The 22,263-nt window shown below is 43.3% G+C and overlaps 1 protein-coding gene across 2 annotated transcripts; it reads right to left on the bottom strand.

Annotated features, from left to right (window-relative positions):
- Positions 1-6,909: 6,909 nt before the first annotated feature.
- On the bottom strand, positions 6,910-14,577 carry LOC118936967 (protein S100-A1). Of its 2 annotated transcripts, none has more exons than XM_090190403.1 (3): positions 13,726-14,577; positions 7,538-7,699; positions 6,910-7,207 (listed from the first exon to the last, which is right to left on the bottom strand). In XM_090190403.1, exons 2-3 carry the CDS (start codon positions 7,676-7,678, stop codon positions 7,043-7,045), a joined length of 306 nt encoding a protein of 101 aa, XP_090046529.1. In that variant the 5' UTR covers positions 7,679-7,699; positions 13,726-14,577; the 3' UTR covers positions 6,910-7,042. The 2 variants fall into 2 exon arrangements, with proteins under 2 accessions (XP_090046529.1, XP_036790493.1); XM_036934598.2 differs by lacking the exon at positions 13,726-14,577 and adding an exon at positions 11,376-11,561.
- Positions 14,578-22,263: the final 7,686 nt, after the last annotated feature.

Here is a 22,263-nt window from a genome sequence, read left to right as displayed (position 1 = left end):
TAAAGTATAAATAAAATTATTTGTGTATCATGAGTTAATATTACAGACAACAAAGGGATATGTGTAATCTTGGTTAACCCAGGTAATTGTTCACCCAGGTAATTGTTCACCCAGGTAATTGTTCACCCAGGTAATTGTACTAGAACGAGGAGAATAACTGGAACGAGGAGCTCCAACCTCTCTTTTTGCAAGTTACGGGCAGAATATCCCCTCCCCTTCAAAATTCGAAAGATGCTGACACCTGTGATATCGTGATTTGTGCAAATAACCAGTGAAGAAAAACCCAAAAGCAGAACTACTGCTGCTCGTTAACCTACACTTCCTGTTCAGCCTCATACAGATTCTACGGTACCAGTTGTGTTTACGTAGATCTGTCCATGAGAGATTAGACCATTCAATATGTCATGTTAAGTATTCCCTGATGAGTTTGTTTAAGTTTGTGTTTACCACCACATCATTTCAACGTGGAGAATTGGGTAATATTTGGTGTATATGTTGATCAATAAGATTACAACCTTATTTCACCCACTAAAAATTATAGCCAAAATCAAATGTTATTGGTCTCATACTCATATTTAGCAGATGTTGTTTTGGGTGTAGAGAAATGATTGTGTTCCTACCTACCTCCAACAGTGCAGTAGTATCTATAATTCACAACAGTACACACAAATCTCAAAGTAAAAGAATGGAATTATAAATATTACGTTGAGCAATGTTGGAGTGGAATTGACTAGAATACAGTATATACATATGAAATGAGTAAAACAGTATGTAAACATTATTAAAGTGAACAGTGTTCCATTATTAACGTGACCAGTGATTCCATGACTGTGTACATAGGGCAGCAGCCTCTGAGATGCAGGTGTGAGTAACCGGGTGGTAGCTAGCTAGTGACAGTGACTAAGTTCAGGGCAGGGTACTGGGTGGAGGCCGGCTAGTGATGGCTATTTAACAGTCTGATTGCCTTGAGATAGAAGCTGTCTTTCAGTTTCTCTGTTCCAGCTTTGATGCACCTGTACTAACCTCGCCTTCTGGATGATAGTGGGGTGAACAGGGCATGGCTCGGGTGGTTTATGTCCTTGATGATCTTTTTGGCCTTCTTGTGACATCGGGTGCTGTAGGTGTACTGGAGGGCAGGTAGTTTGCAACCTCTGGAGAGCCATGCGGTTGCCGGCGGTGCCGTTGCCGTACCAGGCTGTGATACAGCCCGACAGGATGCTCTCAATGGTGCATCTGTAAAACTTGTGAGGGTCTTAGGGACCAAGCCATATTTCTTCAGCCTCCTGAGGTTGAAGAGACACTGTTGCGCCTTCTTCACCACACTGTCTGTGTGGGTGGACCATTTCAGATTGTCAGGGATGTGTATGCCAAGATACTTGAAGCTTTTCACCTTCTCTACTGCGGTCCCGTCGATGTGGGCGTGCTCCTTCTGCTGTCTCCTGAAGTCCACGATCAGCTCCTTAGTTTTGTTGACATTGAGGGAGAGGTTATTTTCCTGGCACCACTCCACCAGGGCCCTCACCTCCCTGTAGACTCTCGTCATTGTTGGTAATCAGACCTACAACGGTAGTGTTGTCTGAAAACATAATGATTGAGTTGAAAACGTGCGTGGCCACAAAGTCATGGGTGACCCATGAGTGGGCTGAGCACACACCCTTGTGGGGCCCCTGTGTTGAGGATCAGCATAGTGAGGGTGTTGTTTCCTACCTTCACCACCTGGATGCGGCCCCTCAGGAAGTCAAGGACCCAGTTGCACAGGGTGGGGTTCAGACCCAGGGCCCAGCTTAGTGATGAGCTTGGAAGGAACTATGGTGTTGAAGGCTGAGCTGTAGTCAATGAACAGCATTCTTACGTAGGTATTCCTCTTGTACAGATGGGATAGGGCAGTGTGCAGTGCAATGGCAATTGCATCGATTGTGGATCTATTGGGGCAGTGTGGAAATTGAAGTTGGTCTAGGGTGTCAGGTAAGGTAGAGGAATTTGGTATTTGGTATTTTATTAGTATTCCCATTAGCTGTTGCAAAAGCAGCAGCTACTCTTCCTGGGGTCCACACAAAACATGAAACATAATACATAATGACATAATACAGAACATCATCAGACAAGAAGAGCTCAAGGACAGAACTACATATATTAAAAAAGGCACACATAGCCTTCATATCAGTAGATACACACAAACTATCTAAGTCAAATAGGGGAGAGGTGTTGCTTTATCTGTTTTTTGAAAACAGGTTTGCTGTTTATTTGAGCAATATGAGAATATGAGATATAATACTGTACGTTTTCTTGAATTTGTTCTGGATTCAGGAACTGTGAAAAGACCCCTGGTGGCATGTCTGGTGGGATAAGTGTGTGTGTCAGAGCTGTGTGTAAGTTGACTATGCAAACAATTTGTGATTTTCAACACATTAATGTTTCTTATAAAAAGGTGAAGTGATGCAGTCAGTCTCTCCTCGACTCTCAGCCAAGAGAGACTGGCATGCATAGTATTTATATCAGCCCTCTGATTACAATGCAGAACAAGACGTGCTGCTCTGTTCTGGGCCAGATGCAGCTTAACTAGGTCTTTCCTTGCCGTACTGGACCACACGACTGGACAATAATCAAGGTTAGACAAAACTAGAGCCTGCAGAACTGGCTTTCTAGAGTGTGGTATCAATAAAGCAGAGCATCTCTTTATTACGGACAGACCTCTCCCCAACTTTACAACCATTGAATCTATATGTTTTGACTATGACAGTTTACAATCTAAGGTAACACCAAGTAATTTAGTCTCCTCAACTTGTTCAACAGTCACACCATTCATTACCAGATTCAGCTGAGGTCTAGCACTTAAGGAATGATTTGTACCAAATACTACGCTCTTAGTTTTAGAAATATTCAGGACCAGTTTATTACTGGCCACCCATTCCTAAACAGACTGCAACTCTTTGTTAAGCGTTTCAGTGACTTCATTAGCTGCGGTTGCTGATGCGTATATGGTTGAATCAGCATACAAGGACACACACGCTGTGTTTCATGCCAGTGGCAGGTCATTTGTAAAAATAGAAAAGAGTAGAGGGCCTAGAGAGCTGCCCTGCGGTACACCACACTTTATATGTTTGACATTAGAAACGCTTCCATTAAAGAAAACCCTTTGAGTTATATTAGATAGCTCTGAATCCACAATATGGCAGAGGTTGAAAAGCCATAGCACTTCAGTTTTCTCAACAGGTTACGGTCAATAATATCAAAGGCTGCACTGAAATCTAACAATGCAGCTCCCACAATCTTCTTATTATCAATTTCTTTCAACCATCACTCATTTGTGTCATTGCAGTATGTTGAGTGCCCTTCTCTATAAGCATGCTGAACGTCTGTTGTTAATTTGTTTACAGAGAAATAGCATTGTATTTGGTCAAACACTATTTTTTCCAACAGTTTGCTAAGAGCTGGCAGCAAGCTTATAGGTCTGCTGTTAGAACCAGTGAAGGCAGCTTTACCACTCTTGGGTAGTGTAATTACTTTGGCTTCCCTCCAGGCCTGAGGACAAAGACTTTCCTTTAGGCTCAGATTAAAAATATGACAGATAGGAGTGGCTATAGAGTCAGCCACCATCCTCAGTAGCTTTCCATCTAAGTTGTCAATGTTTGTCATTATTGATCTTTAACAATAATTGTTCCACTTCTCCCACACTAACTTTATGTCATGAACCGGCTCAAAGCCCGTAACAAAAGGGAGACAACGTGGAGATAAGGAGTAACAAAACATATATTTATTAAATACAGTAACTAAGTACAATATACAATGGTGTGTGTAATCAGTAATCAGTAGTGTAAGTGAGTGTTTTGCTTACATGAATGTGATAATGCAGGGTGTTGAAAGATGCCAAAGCAACCAATCAAAAACCACCAAGAAACACAACTAAATCTATAAAGGTGTCTGCATGGAGAGAGTCTCTTCCATGAATGTGGAAGAGGTCTATTTATCCTGGGACACACCGGGCCCAGGTGTTTCCCATGTAGCTGACGACCCTCCCAACTCCACCCACCGGCATCCTAATAAGGAAACAACAAAGAGAGAATACAGCAGACAGAGTGGGAGGGTCGTCACACTTTAAAAAATTCTAACTTGCACTGCTTTTCTTTCATTATTAGTTTATTTTTATTTTTATGCATGAATATTTTGTTTTGTTGAATAATCTTTAAAATAATTAGCAACGTCAAATGGTCTTGTGATGAATAAGCCATCTGATTCGATGAAAGATGGAGATGAATTTGTCTTTCTGCCCATAATATAATTTAAAGTACTCCAAAGTTTTTTTCCATCATTCTTTATATCATTGATCTTGGCTTCATAATAACGTTTCTTCTTCTTTTTGTTGAGTTTAGTCACATCATTTCTCAATTTGCAGTAAGTCAGCCAGTCAGATGTGCAACCAGACTTATTAGCCACTCCTTTTGCCTCATCTCTTTCAACCATACAGTTTTTCAATTCCTCATCAATCTATGGAGCCTTAGCAGTTCTAACAGTCAGTTTCTTAACAGGTGCATGTTTATCAATAATTGGAAGAAGCAATTTCATAAATTCATCAAGTGCAGCGTCTGGATGCTCCTCATGAATCACATCAGACCAACAAATATTTTTAACATCATCCACATAAGAGTCACAGCAAAATCTTTTGTATGATCTGTTATACACTATTTTAGACCCAGCTGATGGAACTTTGGCTTTCCTGGATATAGCCACTATATTGTGATCACTGCATCCAATGGGTATGGATACAGCTTTAGAACAAAGTTCTACAGTTTTAGTAAAAATGTGATTGATGCATGTGTATGATCTTCTTCCTGTAGTGTTTGTTAACACCCTGGTAGGTTGATTAATAACCTGAACCAGATTACAGGCACTGGTTACAGTAAGAAGCTTCCGCCAGACGGAAGTCACTCCTCAGTAAAAGGCACATGACAGCCCGTTTGGAGTTTGCCAAAAGGCAACTAAAGGACTCTGACCATGAGAAACAAGATTCTCTGGTCTGATGAAACCAAGATAGAACTATTTGGCCTGAATGCCAAGCGTCACTTCAGGAGGAAACTTGGCACCATCCCTACGGTGAAGCATGGTGGTGGCAGCATCATGCTGTGGGGATGTCTTTCAGTGCCAGGGACAGGGAGACTAGTCAGGATTGAGGGAAAGATGAACGGAGCAAAGTACAGAGCGATCATTGATGAAAACCTGCTCCAGAGAGCTCAGGAGAGCTTTTCCCAGGCTCTCTTTTCTCTTCCTCCTGGTTTTGACCCTTGCCTGTCCTGACTCAGAGCCCACCTGCCTGACCTCTCTGCCTGTCCCTGAGCCAGCCTGCCGATCTGTACCTCTGTCCCTCTCTGGATTACCGACCCCTGCCTGTCCCTGAGCCTGCCTGCCGACCTTTACCTCTGTCCCTCTCTGGATTACCGACCCCTGCCTGTCCCTGAGCCTGCCTGCCGACCTTTACCTCTGTCCCTCTCTGGATTACCGACCCCTGCCTGTCCCTGAGCCTGCCTGCCGACCTTTACCTCTGTCCCTCTCTTGATTACCGACCCCTGCCTGTCCCTGAGCCTGCCTGCCGACCTTTACCTCTGTCCCTCTCTGGATTACCGACCCCTGCCTGTCCCTGAGCCTGCCTGCCGACCTTTACCTCTGTCCCTCTCTGGATTACCGACCCCTGCCTGTCCCTGAACCTGTCTGCCGATCTGTACCTCTACCCCCCTCTGGATTACCGACCCCTGCCTGTCCCTGAGCCTGCCTGCCGACCTTTACCTCTGTCCCTCTCTGGATTACCGACCCCTGCCTGTCCCTGAGCCTGCCTGCCGACCTTTACCTCTGTCCCTCTCTGGATTACCGACCCCTGCCTGTCCCTGAGCCTGTCTGCCGACCTTTACCTCTGTCCCTCTCTGGATTACCGACCCCTGCCTGTCCCTGAGCCTGCCTGCCGACCTTTACCTCTGTCCCTCTCTGGATTACCGACCCCTGCCTGTCCCTGAGCCTGCCTGCCGACCTTTACCTCTGTCCCTCTCTGGATTACCGACCCCTGCCTGTCCCTGAGCCTGCCTGCCGACATTTACCCCTGTCCCTCTCTGGATTACCGACCCCTGCCTGTCCCTGAGCCTGCCTGCCGATCTGTACCTCTACCCCCCTCTGGATTACCGACCCCTGCCTGTCCCTGAGCCTGTCTGCCGACCTTTACCTCTGTCCCTCTCTGGATTACCGACCCCTGCCTGTCCCTGAGCCTGCCTGCCGACCTTTACCTCTGTCCCTCTCTGGATTACCGACCCCTGCCTGTCCCTGAGCCTGCCTGCCGACCTTTACCTCTGTCCCTCTCTGGATTACCGACCCCTGCCTGTCCCTGAGCCTGTCTGCCGACCTTTACCTCTGTCCCTCTCTGGATTACTGACCCCTGCCTGTCCCTGAGCCTGCCTGCCGACCTTTACCTCTGTCCCTCTCTGGATTACCGACCCCTGCCTGTCCCTGAGCCTGCCTGCCGACCTTTACCTCTGTCCCTCTCTGGATTACCGACCCCTGCCTGTCCCTGAGCCTGCCTGCCGACCTTTACCTCTGTCCCTCTCTGGATTACCGACCCCTGCCTGCCTTGACCTGTTTTTGCCTGTTACTTTGACAGTCTGCATCTGGGAATAGTGGATATTACATTGAAGATCTGATGTGGTTTCAAAGTAATGCATTCAACATATTTATATAAGATTTGTCTGTTGAAATTTGGTTAACCAGTTTGTGCCCAGTGGGTAGTTAAAGTAGTTTTAGCATAGGAACTAGAAAGGCTTTGCGCCAGTTGTGTCAATACTGATCTAGGAAGAAGTGACTGGTACTGTCTATTCTGTCTTACACTTACAGGCCAAATACAAGACACACATCAGACAAATGTGACAAACAGAGAGAGTGGGAAAGCCACTGTTTATTCACAACAGTAAGACTTCTTATAAAATGACTTATTTGACATATAGAAAAGCAAAATGACATATAGAAAAGCATCCATCTCTGCTTCTCTTTCTCCTTGTCCTGTCCTCCTTCACTTCTTAGCGGCAGCCTTCATGATGTGGAGCTGGTAGATCTGTTCACAGGCAATGGAGAGGTCCACCACCAGAGAGACAAACTCCTTGAAGTTTACCATCCCATCATCATTCTGGTCCAGATTCTTCATGATCTTGTCTATGGCGGCTGGGTCCTTCTGGGACTGAGAGGGAAGGAGAGATGGAGGAGATGAAGAGAATGAGTAAGAGAGAGAGCGAGAGTGAAAGAGAGATAAATGGGAGGAGGGGAGAGAGGGGGATAGATTGACTTTGGATACTCTTTAATAAAGTGAAAGAGAAATCAGACCGAAAGGGAAAGAGCGTGAGATGAGAAAGACGGAGAAAGTGTTGAGGGACAGTGAGATAAAAACAGAGAGAGAGAGAGAGAGAGAGAGAGCGCGAGAGAGAGAGAGCGAGAGAGAGAGAGCGAGAGAGAGAGAGAGAGAGAGCGAGAGAGAGAGAGAGAGAGAGAGAGAGAGAGAGATCTATGGTACCTTCAGGAAGCTGCCCAGTTCTGTCTGCATGAGTTCTTTCAGCTCCTTCTTGCTCAGTGTGTTACAGTCACCGTCCTTGTCGGCATAGCGATGGAACACCGTGATCAGGGACTGCAAGGATCTCTCCAATTGAGACGGCATGGCTGCAGAGAGAAGGATACACTGAGGAGGGGAGAGAGGGAGCGGGGAGATGGTAGGGGAGAGAAGGAGGAGGGAGATGGGAGGGGAGACAAGGCGGAAGGGGGTGTAAATTAGTGTGACAGATTAAGGTCAAGACTAAGATTGATTCGTAAAACACTGGCTCTGACACTCGCCGGATGTGGCAGGGTTTGCAAACCATTACAGACTACAAAGGGAAGCACAGTGACATGAGCCTACCTGGTGAGCTAAACTGCTTCTATGCTCGCTTTGAGGCAAATAACACTGAAACATGCATGAAAGCACCAGCTGTTCTGGAAGACCATGTGATCACGCTCTCCGCAGCCGATGTGAGTGAGTAAGACCTTTAAAAAGGTCAACCTTCACAAGGCCGCACGGCCAGACGGATTACCAGGACGTGTACCCCGAGCATGCGCTGACCAACTGGCAAGTGTCTTCACTGATATTTTCAACCTCTCCCTGTCTGAGTCTATAATACCAACATGTTTTAAGCAGACCACCATAGTCCCTGTACCCAAGAACACTAAGGTAACCTGCCTAAATGACTACCGATCCATAGCACTCACGTCTGTAGCCATGAAGTGCTTTGAAAGGCTGGTCATGGCTCACATCAACAACATTATCCCAGAAACCCCAGACCCACTCCAATTTGCATACCGCCCAAACAGATCCACAGATGATGCAATCTCTATTGCACTCCACACTGCCCTTTCCCACCTGGACAAAAGGAACACCTATGTGTGAATGCTATTCATTGACTACAGCTCAGTGTTCAACACCATAGCGAGCTCATAGCTCATCAGTAAGCTAAGGACCCTGGGACTAAACACCTCCCTCTGCAACTGGATCCTGGACTTCCTGACGGGCCGCCCCCAGGTAACAACACATTCGCCACGCTGATCCTCAACACAGGGGCCCCTCAGGGGTGCATGCTCAGTCCCCTCCTGTACTCCCTGTTCACTCATGACTGCACGGCTAGGCACGACTCCAACACTACCATTAAGTTGGCGATGACACAACAGTGGTAGTCCTGATCCCCGACAACGACGAGACAGCCTATAGGGAGGAGGTCAGAGACCTGGCCGTGTGGTGCCAGGACAACAACCTCTCCCTCAATGTGATCAAGACAAAGGAGATGATTGTGGACTACGGGAAAAAGAGGACCGAGCATGCCCCCATTCTCATCGACGGGGCTGTAGTGGAACAGGTTGAGAGCTTCATGTTCCTTGGTGTCCACATCACCAACAAACTAACATGGTCCAAGTACTCCAAGACAGTCGTGAAGAGGGCACGACAAAACCTATTCCCCTTCAGGAGACTGAAAAGATTTGGCATGGGTCATCAGATCCTCAAAAGGTTCTACAGTTGCACCATCGAGAGCTGGTTGCATCACTGCCTGGTATGGCAACTGCTCGGCCTCCGACCGCAAGGCACTACAGAGGGTAGTGCATACAGCCCAATACATCACTGGGGCTAAGCTTCCTGCCGTCCAGGACCTCTATACCAAGCGGTGTCAGTGTAAGGGCCTAAAAATTGTCAAAGACTCCAGCCGCCCTAGTCATAGACTGTTCTCTCTGCCACTGCACAGCAAGCGGTACCGGAGCTCCAAGTCTAGGTCCAACAGCTTCTACCCCCAAGCCATAAGACTCCTAAACATCTAATCAAATGGCTACCCAGACTATTTGCATTGGCCCCCCCTTTACACGTCTGCTACTCTCTGTTGTTAAAATCTATGCAAAGTCACTTTAATAAGTCTTCCTACGTGTACATATTATCTCAACTAACCGGTGCCTCAGCACATTGACTCTGTACCGGCACCCCTCTGTATATAGTCTCACTATTGTTATTTTACTTGTTACTTTTATTACTTATTCTACTTATTCTTATTCTTATTTTATTTTATTTTTTAGCTGCATTGTTGGTTAGGGGCTTGTAAGTAAGCATTTCACTGTAAGGTCTTCCTACACCTGTTGTATTCGGCACATGTCACTAATAAAATTTGATTTGATTTGATATCAGCTGATGTAAGAAGGGTTTTATAAATACATATAAATACAATTTTGATTTCATTATGATAGATACTTAGTACAGTTGTTGGTGTCAAACCCTGATCTGTTTCACCTGTCTTTGTGATAGTCTCCACCCCCCTCTAGGTGTTGCCGATCTTCCCCGTTTATCCCCTGTGTACTTATACCTGTGTTTTCTGTTTGTCTGTGCCAGTTCATCTTGTTTGTTCAAGTCAATCAGCGTTTTGTGTCTCAGCTCCTGGTTTTTCCACTCTCTCTTGTCTCGCCCTCCCGATTTTGACCCTTGCCTGTCCTGACTCCGAGCCACCCTGCCTGACCTCTCTGCCTGTCCCTGAGCCAGCCCGCCGATCTGTACCTCTGCACCCCTCTGGTTTACTGACCCCTGCCTACCCTGACCCTGAGCCTACCTGGCATCCGGTACCGTTGCCCCAGCTCTGGTTTACTGACCCCTGCCTGCCCTGACCCTGAGCCTGCCTGCCGTCCGGTACCGTAGCCCCAGCCCTGGTTTACTGACCCCTGCCTGCCCTGACCCTGAGCCTACCTGCCGTCCGGTACCGTTGCCCCAGCTCTGGTTTACTGACCCCTGCCTGCCCTGACCCTGAGCCTACCTGCCGCCCGGTACCGTTGCCCCAGCCCTGGTTTACTGACCCCTGCCTGCCCTGACCCTGAGCCTGCCTGCCGTCCGGTACCGTTGCCCCAGCCCTGGTTTACTGACCCCTGCCTGCCCTGACCCTGAGCCTGCCTGCCGTCCGGTACCGTTGCCCCAGCTCTGGTTTACTGACCCCTGCCTGCCTTGCCCTGTGTATTGCCTGCCCCTGTTTGCAACATCAAACTATTGTTTATTCGACATGATCTGCATCTGGGTCTTCCCTTCATACCTGATAGATGGTACTAATATGCTGACTAATAGCAAACTATCCCTTTGAAGCAAACAAATTAACAATGCACATTCAGGGAGGATGGGAGTTGGCTTTCTTTGTCTCTGTAAGCACAGTCTGTTACTTAGTGGCATTTAAGCTGTCATCTTCCACTCCTTTACACATTCCTTCTACCTCTGACTCCTCCTCTTTCTTTTGGTGCCTCCCACTTTCTTTGGGAACATCCAACATCTCTAGCTGTGTAGACTGTCCTTTAACCAAGTTTTGCCCAGGGAAGGCCGTCATTGTAAATAAGAATTTGTTCTTCACTGACTTGCCCAGTTAAATAAAGGTGAAATAGCTTGACCATGTTGCACATGTGACGTATCATTATAACTGTCAAAGGGTGGGTATTTGGGGATGGAGAGGGGTGTGACAGGAGAGGAAAGGATTTTGCAACAGTTCAGTGTAAAGAGATGATAATTGGTGAGTAATGCCTATAAAATGACTTGAACCTGCTGAGAAAAACATTGTAGGCCTAATAGAGTTCTAAAACAAAAACATTGCTTCAATGTTCAAAGGTTTTCCTATAAATAAACTATGACATAATGTAATCAGTAAATAGTATGAACATTATAGCCTACAAGTTTGCCGGACGAGACAGATCAGTAGCTAGTCACACTTGGAAACAGTTGTTACAGTTGTGTGAGACCTGTTTATTACACTAGATAACCTCCTCTGTTAAACCAAAGACACCAATAGTAATAGTAGAATAAGTGGAGATTGGTTACTTACCAAACAGAGGAGAGACGCTATCAGAACAGGGTGGGGAAGTAGCGTACTGCTGAATATATACCAATGATGCTGAATCTACTGCTCAAGAGCTGTGTGAAAGATTTTATAAAGACAAAGAATTTATAGAGAACAGAACGCCTGCCTAATTGTGAGTGTTTGTAGCCTATAGTGGAGGTGTGTGTGTGGGAGGGAGGGAGGGAGTTAGAGTTTAGGCTTGATGTCTTTGAGTCCTCATCTTTGAATTCAACATGATAAAATAGACATGGATCACCTAGAATGTTTTCATATCGCATTAACACACTGAGAACTCAATGATCTCATTCACACAAATCTATCCCAATGATGCTGAATCTATACCAATGATGCTGAATCTATACCAATGATGCTGAATCTATCCCAATGATGCTGAATATTTACCAATGATGCTGAATCTATACCAATGATGCTGAATCTATCCCAATGATGCTGAATATTTACCAATGATGCTGAATCTATCCCAATGATGTTGAATCTATACCAATGATGCTGAATCTATACCAATGATGCTGACTCTATACCAATGATGCTGAATCTATACCAATGATGTTGAATCTATACCAATGATGCTGAATCTATACCAATGATGCTGAATATTTACCAATGATGTCAAATCATACCAATGATGCTGAATCTATACCAATGATGTTGAATCTATACCAATGATGCTGAATCTATACCAATGATGTTGAATCTATACCAATGATGCTGAATCTATACCAATGATGCTGAATATTTTCCAATTATGTCAAATCATACCAATGATGCTGAATCTATACCAATGATGTTGAATCTATACCAATGATGCTGAATCTATACCAATGATGCTGAATCTATACCAATGATGCTGAATCTATACCAATGATGTCAAATCATACCAATGATGCTGAATCTATACAAATGATGCTGAATCTATACCAATGATGTCAAATCATACCAATGATGCTGAATCTATACCAATGATGTTGAATCTATACCAATGATGCTGAATCTATACCAATGATGTTGAATCTATACCAATGATGCTGAATCTATACCAATGATGCTGAATATTTACCAATGATGTCAAATCATACCAATGATGCTGAATCTATACCAATGATGCTGAATCTATACCAATGATGCTGAATCTATACCAATGATGCTGAATATTTACCAATGATGTCAAATCATACCAATGATGCTGAATCTATACCAATGATGCTGAATCTATACCAATGATGTCAAATCTATACCAATGATGCTGAATCTATACCAATGATGCTGAATATTTACCAATGATGCTGAATCTATACAAATGATGCTGAATATATACTAATGATGTTGAATCCATACCAATGATGCTGAATCTATACCAATGATGTTGAATCTATACCAATGATGCTGAATCTATACCAATGATGCTGAATATATACAAATTATGCTGAATCTATACCAATAATGCTGAATCTATACCAATAATGCTGATTCTATACCAATAATGCTGAATCTATACCAATGATGTTGAATCTATACCAATGATGCTGAATCTATACCAATGATGCTGAATATATACAAATTATGCTGAATCTATACCAATAATGCTGAATCTATACCAATAATGCTGATTCTATACCAATAATGCTGATTCTATACCAATGATGTTGAATCTATACCAATGATGCTGAATCTATACCAATGATGCTGAATATATACAAATTATGCTGAATCTATACCAATAATGCTGAATCTATACCAATAATGCTGAATCTATACCAATAATGCTGATTCTATACCAATAATGCTGATTCTATACCAATAATGCTGAATCTATACCAATGATGTTGAATCTATACAAATGATGCTGAATATATACTAATGATGTTGAATCCATACCAATGATGTTGAATCTATACCAATAATGCTGAATCTATACCAATGATGTTGAATCTATACCAATGATGTTGAATCTATACCAATGATGTTGAATCTATACCAATGATGTTGAATCTATACAAATTATGCTGCATATATACTAATGATGCTGAATATATACCAGTGATGCTGAATATATACAAATTATGCTGAATCTATACCAATAATGCTGAATCTATACCAATGATGCTGAACACAGACGTAGAGAGGGGTGACAAGAGTACACACTGGTATGTTTGGAAGAATAGTTCTATGGATGAAGAGGATGGGATGAAGTTTCTTGAATTAAATGCCATTTTGTCACGTATACTCCATCTATGGTGTTCGAGGTCGCCAGTCTGGTCATCATTACGTACACCTGTCACCATTGTTAGGCGCACCAACGCCTCATCAGACTCACCTGGGCTCCATCACCTCCCTGATTACCTCCCCTATATCTGCCACTCCTCTTGGTTCCTTCCCCAGGCGTTATTGTTTCTGTTTCAGTGTTTCATGTCTGTACGCTACTCGTGTTTCTTGTTTTGTTCCTTGTGTTATTTATTATTAAAGTCACTCCCTGTACTTGCATCCCGACACCCAGCGTCCACAAGTTACACTCTGCCTCAGCACACAGTGGCCTACCACTCCCTGTGTGTTATGGAACAGTCAAGCAGATCAGTATCTACTATTTTCTAGAACAGTCAGCTTGGCAACACCATACAGAGAACAGAGAGAGAGAGAGATGGGAGCATAACTCTCTCTTGCAGGCTGAAACATGCAGAAAAACAGGAAAAGTCACATAGGCCACTCCGGACTCAACTCCTAATGTTGGCATAGCATTGGCTTTGAGACGGTCATGAATGTGTGCATTTAACTGCCAAAAAAATATATAGATAAAAAGCAACACAATCGCATATAGATTGTTCAATCTCCAAAATGAAGATTGGTGAACTGCAATGCGCTATGCACACTTATCAGGAGTTGGATGTACATTGGTCATGTACATTGGTCATGTTTGGCATCATCAGTTTAATACAGCATATAGTAGTCCTCCTGACCAGAAGAAAAAGTCATTGGCAAAGCATGTGTTCTTCTGACACCATTGTGATGGATATTCCAAGCTGATGTTCTGTTGCTCCCCGTCATTTAGTAGGCCGTCATGGTAAATAAGAATTTGTTCTTAACTGACTTCCCTAGTTAAATAAAGGTTCAATAAAAAAAGTATATATAACATAACAGCCAGTCACTGATAGTCATGAGACTCTCCTTCTTCTGGGTCTTGTGTAACATACAGTAGTATAAGTAGCCTTTCCTGCAGTCAAATGAACAAAAGCGCCCTCTAGTGGTCTCATGGGTGGAATGTTATTAATCATTTTCATAATTTCATAATTGATCAGAAATAAATACAAATTAAAACACAGAAAGTCTGGTGTTTCAATGTCAAACGGTGTTGTTATATTTCAGTCTTCTATGATGTATAAAAAGTGTAATATAGGGATGCAAACTCAAAATTGAATACATTTTAACTCTATTTCTGACACAAGCCTATAACCATGTGTGTTAGGTGTATACTTTTGTTTCAAAGTAGACTTGTTTAAGACTACCAAGAAACAGTCTTGACCCTGATGTGTCCCAGTGCAGTAATGGGCTGCCCCTTACCTCTTTCTATATCCAGATATTATTGACCTCTTCTTCTATCTTTCTTTCATTCTGCAAAATACACATTAACTAGCCGACTGTATGTGACTGTATTACAACCCTCAAGTGTTAAAGAACAAGAAACATATGTATTATCAGGAAACTCATTAGTAAAGGTATCAAATATGACAAATTGCATATCAACTTGAAAGTCATTTCAGTGCCTGGGGACATCCTGTGGATTGTGTAAGAGCGTTCATCCCTGCTCCTCTTGGAGTATGTGGAGGTCTGAGGTTCCTCCCCACCCTCCCTGCTTCTCTTACTGGACTGGGAGAGCTGGGAGGGGAGGTCCTGAGAGATCTCTCTGGATCTCTCCATGTGTCTGTGGTAGGAGGGGTGGGCCTGCTGGTTCTCTCTGGATCTCTCCATGTGTCTGTGGTAGGAGGGTTGGTCTGCTGGTTCTCTCTGGATCTCTCCATGTGTCTGTGGTAGGAGGGTGGGTCTGCTGGTTCTCTCTGGATCTCTCCATGTGTCTGTGGTAGCAGGGTGGGTCTGCTGGTTCTCTCTGGATCTCTCCATGTGTCTGTGGTAGGAGGGTGGGTCTGCTGGTTCTCTCTGGATCTCTCCGTGTGTCTGTGGTAGGAGGGGTGGGTCTGCTGGTTCTCTCTGGATCTCTCCATGTGCCTGTGGTAGGAGGGGTTTGTCTGCTGGTTCTCTCTGGATCTCTCCATGTGTCTGTGGTAGGAGGGGTGGGTCTGCTGGTTCTCTCTGGATCTCTCCATGTGTCTGTGGTTGGAGGGGTAGGTCTGCTGGTTCTCTCTGGATCTCTCAATGTGCCTGTGGTAGGAGGGTAGGTCTGCTGGTTCTCTCTGGATCTCTCCATGTGCCTGTGGCAGGAGCGGGGCCGTTCCCAAGTTAATTTACTGCATTTCTATACAGTTAGAAAACTTTCAAATGCTATTTGGAGAACAGCAAAAACAAGCAAAATGACCCCAGCCATTATCACCTTTCCTGCTGTAGGTTTATTCAGCTCAGTCGATCTACAAACATAGTCAATTAGCTATACAATTGATTTAGTCAGAGTCAGCAGTAGCCTATAGGTCCATACTACCCTGTCATTTTTGTCATATAAAAAAATATAATATAAAAATATCATATAAAGTGTCGTAGAATTGCATGAAATGTGTTTATTAACACAAAAAGAAAGGCGAAGAAACGTACCTGACATAGCTTATAGCTTAGGCCTCCTCTACGCCAATACAGGGGCAGCCATGCATTGAACACTGCAGTCTTTTAACACAAACAGTGATTGAGTTATATTATCAGCTGTCACGTTCGTTGCAAAGAATATCGGACCAAGGCGCAGCGGATGTTGAGTTCCACATCATTTTAACGATAAAGTGAAACTTAACAAAGACAAAAAACAAATAAACAATAAACTAACAATGAACCGTGACAACAGAGATGCTACGTGCACCAACTCTAATGTACAATACATAGATAAAATAATGTACAATACATAGATAAAATAATGTACAATACATAGATAAAATAATGTACAATACACAGATAAAATAATGAACAATACACAGATAAATAGGGATGTCCACTCATTGTTTTTCTACTCCCAAACTTGATATTTTAATAAAGCTTTGGTGATTAAGATTTATTTCAAAGATGTCTCATTAGCCAAACCCTTTGTCGATAGTCTTGACTACTTGGGGAATGCATTTGGCATGACAAAAAAAAACAACAAAGACGCAAGTTTAAGTTTGTTCCACCTGAGCGAGTCTGACCACAAGTCAGAGATCACCATGATGACACACCAAATGTGTTTGATGTATTGCGGGAAAAGAGCAGGAATAGGCTTTTGTAGGGTCCAGTCCAAGCTGCTATCGGCATCGAAAGATTATCCAACTTGAATAACCGCTTGGAGGTAAGGACGACTGCCGCAATGTAGTTTACGGTGATACGGATATCACTTATTATTGATATCTACATAGCGCATTGATGTGAATCACACTGCTGCTCTCTCATTTAGCTATTTGTGCCTTATGGATTGTGGTTGTTGTGGATGGCTGTTCACAAATCTATATGTGTATTTGAACCCAATAATGGTTGAATTCAAGAAGTTTAAACTGCCTATGAATCATTGATTTTGAAACCAGTGGACAGCCAGTGAAATTGCGCACTTGCAACAGCTGCATAGCGCGGTTCCAAGCCTATGGGGCTTTTATTGCTCAATCTAATTAATACTCATAAAAACTAATCCATAGGCCTGCCTAGTGGACACATGCTCAACCTTGCAGACGTTTGATAGACTTAAAGGGACAATCTGTAGTTGCTATATAAATCATATATACAGTACCAGTCAAACGTTTGGAAACACCTACTCATTCAAGTGTTTTTATTTATGTTTACTATTTACTGTAGAATAATAGTGAAGACATCAGAACTATGAAATAACACTTAAGGAATCACGTAGTAACCAAAAAAGTGTAAAGCAAATCCAAATAGATTTTAGATTTTAGATTCTTCAAAGTAGCCACCCTTTGCCTTGATGACATATTTGTACACTCTTGGCAAAGTATGCCATTCCATGAGGGCAGCATTTATTTTTCAACTCGAATCATTGAGCCCAATCAGTCCTTATTGACAACAAAATCATAAACAACAGAGTAGGGCTGGCTAATAAGTCCTTAGTTTTGGGGTCATGCCCAGATAAACAATTGGCTAATCTATACTTCAATATTTCCAAGTCTAACCCATAAGTAAAAAGTAAAATCCATATTTGGCCAGCTATGTAAACTTTAACATTGATTTATCATGCATTAGATGTTGTTCAATTGGTAACATACGTTTGTCTTCTTCTAATGCCTGTTAAGGGGAAAGTAATCTAAAAGTAATGGAATGTAATCAGATTACGTTACTGAATTTGGGTAATCCAAAAGTTACCGATTACAGTTTTGGACAGGTAACTTGTAACTGTAACAGATTACATTTAGAAAGTAACCTACCCAACCCTGAATGTAGTTACGTACTATTTCTCTTTACTATGTCCACAAGACGTTAGCACCAAGTTGGCAAGATGGGGCAATAAATCAGACTGAGGTGAAAAGATAATCAATGATGTTCTTTTCTACACAGAAAATCATACAACATGATTGCCTAATGATCTTTGGAACTTCCCAATACCTTTCTGATGCATTTCAGTCACTTCAAACCATTCTGTCTTCAGATTTAATTACTGTCAAAAATACTGTCAGACTGATTTGCAATAGACTGTCATAGCCCAAAATAACAAACAAACAGAAACTGTGGCATAGCGATATTCATCATTGAGGGAGAAAGGAAAGAGAGGGAGGAGAGATGGAGGACAAGCAGTACTTTAAGAGTTCTCATGACATCTAGTGGTGAGTTTTGGAATATTTTTTATCTCCACAATCAACACATTGGACATTGATGATATCATCGTAAACCACAGAGCTGCAGACAGACAGACAGACAGACAGACAGACAGACAGACAGACAGACAGTATAAATTAAATAAGGTATAAATTAAATAAAGTATAAATTAAATACTATAATAAAGTATACAATTAAATTATTTTAAGTAAAGGTTTGTAAAGGTTTGTGTATCATGAGTTAATATTACAGGGAACAAAGGGATATGTGTAGTCTTGGTTAACCCAGGTAATTGTTCACCCAGGTAATTGTTCACCCAGGTAATTGTTCACCCAGGTAATTGTTCAGCTGCTCGTTTACTAGAACGAGGAGGAGAACCGGAACGAGGACCTCCAAACTCTCTTTTTGCAAGTTACGGGCAGAATATCCCCTCCCCTTCAAAATTCGAAAGATGCTGACACCTGTGAAATCGTGATTTGTGCAAATAACCAGTGAAGAAAAACCCAAAAGCAGAACTACTGCTGCTCGTTATCCTACACTTCCTGTTCAGCCTCATACAGATTCTACGGTACCAGTTGTGTTTACGTAGATCTGTCCATGAGAGATTAGACCATTCAATATGTCATGTTAAGTATTCCCTGATGAGTTTGTTTAAGTTTGTAACTGTTTACAGCCACATCATTTCAACATGGAGAACTGGGTAATATTTGGTTGATATGTTGATCAATAAGATTACAACCTATTTTCACCCACTAAAAAAGACAGCCAAAAGTTTCAAATCAAATCAAATCTAATTGTATAGATATATGTATAGGTCACATACACATATTTAGCAGATGTTATTGCGGGTGTAGCGAAATGCTTGTGGTCCCAGCTCCAACAATGCAGTAGTATTTTTCAATTCACAACAATACACACAAATCTCAAAGTAAAATAATGAAATATATAAATATTACGATGAGCAATGTTGGAGTGGAATTGACTAGAATACAGTAGAATACAGTACATACATATGAAATGAGTAAAACAGTATGTAAACATTATTATAGTGACAAGTGTTCCATTATTCAAGTGGCCAGTGATTCCATGTACATCAGGCAGCAGCCTCTAAGGTGCAGGGTTGAGTAACCGGGTGGTAGCCGGCTAGTGACAGTGACTAAGTTCAGTGATTAAGTTTCAGTTTCTCGGTCCCAGCTTTGATGCACCTGTACGGACCTTGTCTTCTGGATGACAGCGGGATGAACAGGCCGTGGCTCAGGTGGTTGATGTCTTTGATTATCTTTGTGGCCTTCCTTTGACATCGGGTGCTGTAGCTTTCCTAGAAGGCAGGCAGTGTGCCCCCGGTGATGCATTGGGCATACCGCACCACCCTCTAGAGAGCCCTGCGGTTGCAGGTGGCCCAGTTGCCGTACCAGGCGGTGAAACAGCCCGACAGGATATTTTAAATTATTATTTTTATTTCACCTTTATTTAACCAGGTAAGCCAGTTGAGAACAAGTTCTCATTTACAACTGCGACCTGGCCAAGATAAAGCAAAGCAGTGCGACACAAACAACAACACAGAGTTACACATGGAATAAACAAACGTACAGTCAATAACACAATAGAAAGAGAAAAAAAGTCTATATACAGTGTGTGCAAATGGCGTGAGGAGGTAAGGCAATAAATAGGCCACAGTAGCGAAGTAATTACAATTTAGAAAATTAACACTGGAGTGATAGATGTGCAGAATGATGTGCAAGTAGAAATACTGGTGTACAAAATAGCAAAAAAGTAAATGAAAACAATATGGGGTTGAGGTAGGTAAATTGAATGGGCTATTTACAGATGGGCTGTGTACAGCTGTAGCGATCGGTTAGCTGCTCAGATAGCTGATGTTTAAAGTTAGTGAGGGAGATATCAGTCTCCAACTTCAGGGATTTTTGCAATTTGTTCCAGTCATTGGCAGCAGAGAACTGGAAGGAAAGGCGGCCAAGGGGGGTGTTGGCTTTGGGGGTGACCAGTGAGATATACCTGCTGGAGCGCGTGTTACGGGTGGGTGTTGTTATGGTGACCAGTGAGCTGAGATAAGGCGGAGCTTTACCTAGCAAAGACTTGTGGATGACCTGGAGCCAGTGGGTCTGGTGTTGAATATGTAGTGAGGGCCAGCCGACGAGAGCAAACAGGTCGCAGTGGTGGGTGGTATATGGGGCTTTGGTGACAAAACAGATGGCACTGTGATAGACTGCATCCAGTTTGCTGAGTAGAGTGTTGGAGGCTATTTTGTAAATGACATCGCCGAAGTCGAGGATTGGTAGGATAGTCAGTTTTACGAGGGTATGTTTGGCGGTGTGAGTGAAGGAGGTTTTGTTGTGAAATAGGAAGCCGATTCTGGATTAAATTTTGGATTGGAGATGCTTAATGTGAGTCTGGAAGGAGAGTTTACCGTCTAGCCAGACACCTAAGTATTTGTAGTTGTCCACATATTCTATGTCAGAATCGTCCAGAGTAGTGATGCTAGTTGGTCGGGCAGGTTCAGGCAGCGATCGGTTGAAAAGCATGCATTTAGTTTTACTAGCGTTTAAGAGCAGTTGGAGGCCACGGAAGGAGTGTTGTATGGCATTGAAGCTTGTTTGGAGGTTTGTTAACACAGTGTCCAAAGAAGGGCCAGATGTATGCAGAATGGTGTCGTCTGCGTAGGAGTGGATCAGGGAATCACCCGCAGCAAGAGTGACATCGTTGATATATACAGAGAAAAGAGTCAGCCCGAGAATTTAACCCTGTGGTACCCCCATAGAGAATGCCAGAGGTCCGGACAACAGGCCCTCTGATTTGACACACTGAACTCTATCTGAGAAGTAGTTGGTGAACCAGGCGAGGCAGTCATTTGAGAAAACAAGGCTGTTGAGTCTGCCGATAAGAATACGGTGATTGACAGAGTCGAAAGCCTTGGCCAGGTCGATGAAGACGGCTACACAGTACTGTCTTTCATCGATGGCGGTTATGATATTGTTTAGTACCTTGAGCGTGGCTGAGATGCACCCGTGACCAGCTCAGAAACCCGGACTGCACAGCGGAGAAGGTAAAGTGGGATTTGAAATTGTCAGTGATCTGTTCATTAACATGGCTTCTGAAGACGTTAGAAAGGCAGGGCAGGATGGATATAGGTCTGTAACAGTTTGGGTCTAGAGTGTCACCCCTTTTGAAGAGGGGGATGACAGCGGCAGCATTCCAATCTTTAGGGATCTCGGACGATACGAAAGAGAGGTTGAACAGACTGGTAATAGGGGTTGCAACAATGACGGCGGATACTTTTAGAAAGAGAGGGTCCAGATTGTCAAGTCCAGCTGATTTGTACGGGTCCAGGTTTTGCAGCTCTTTCAGAACATCTGCTATCTGGATTTGGATGAAGGAGAAGCTGGGGAGGCTTGGGCAAGTAGCTACGGGGGGTGCGGAGCTGTTGGCCGGGGTTGGGGTAGCCAGGAGGGTTGGGGTGGCCAGCCGTAGAGAAATGCTTATTGAAATTCTCGATTATCGTGGATTTATCGGTGGTGACAGTGTTTCCTATCCTCAGTGCTGTAGCCTTAGCTTTCCTAACTGACTGCGTGTATTGTATACAGACCTGGAAAGTATGACAGAACTTTGCAGGCAATCTCTGCAGTAGATTGCAACTCCTCCCCCTTTGGCAGTTCTATCTTGATGGAAAATGTTGTAGTTTGGGATAGGAATCTCAGAATTTTTGGTGGCCTTCCTAAGCCATGATTCAGACACGGCAAGGACATCAGGGTTGGCGGAGTGTGCAAAAGCGGTGAGTAAAACAAACTTAGGGAGGAGGCTTCTGATGTTAACATGCATGAAACTGTTAGTGTAATTTAATTATGCCAATGTGCTTTCATTAATTGAAAACCCTTAATCTATTTTATGAGAATTTGTAAGA

Source organism: Oncorhynchus mykiss, chromosome 2 (genome assembly GCF_057628025.1).
Source record: "Oncorhynchus mykiss isolate SJ-2025 chromosome 2, ASM5762802v1, whole genome shotgun sequence".
Taxonomy (NCBI): Eukaryota; Metazoa; Chordata; class Actinopteri; order Salmoniformes; family Salmonidae; genus Oncorhynchus; species Oncorhynchus mykiss.
The sequence above is the reverse complement of the archived record's forward strand: the minus strand, read 5'-3'. Positions and strand labels throughout refer to the sequence as shown.

What these genes read in the sequence shown, in the direction of transcription:
- LOC118936967 (XM_090190403.1), bottom strand. Translation starts at nt 7,678, where the DNA reads ATGCCGTCTCAATTGGAGAGATCCTTGCAGTCCCTGATCACGGTGTTC. An exon ending in AACTGGGCAGCTTCCTGAAG is followed by an intron (nt 7,208 to 7,537) that starts GTACCATAGATC and finishes CTTCCCTCTCAG; the next exon opens with TCCCAGAAGGACCCAGCCGC.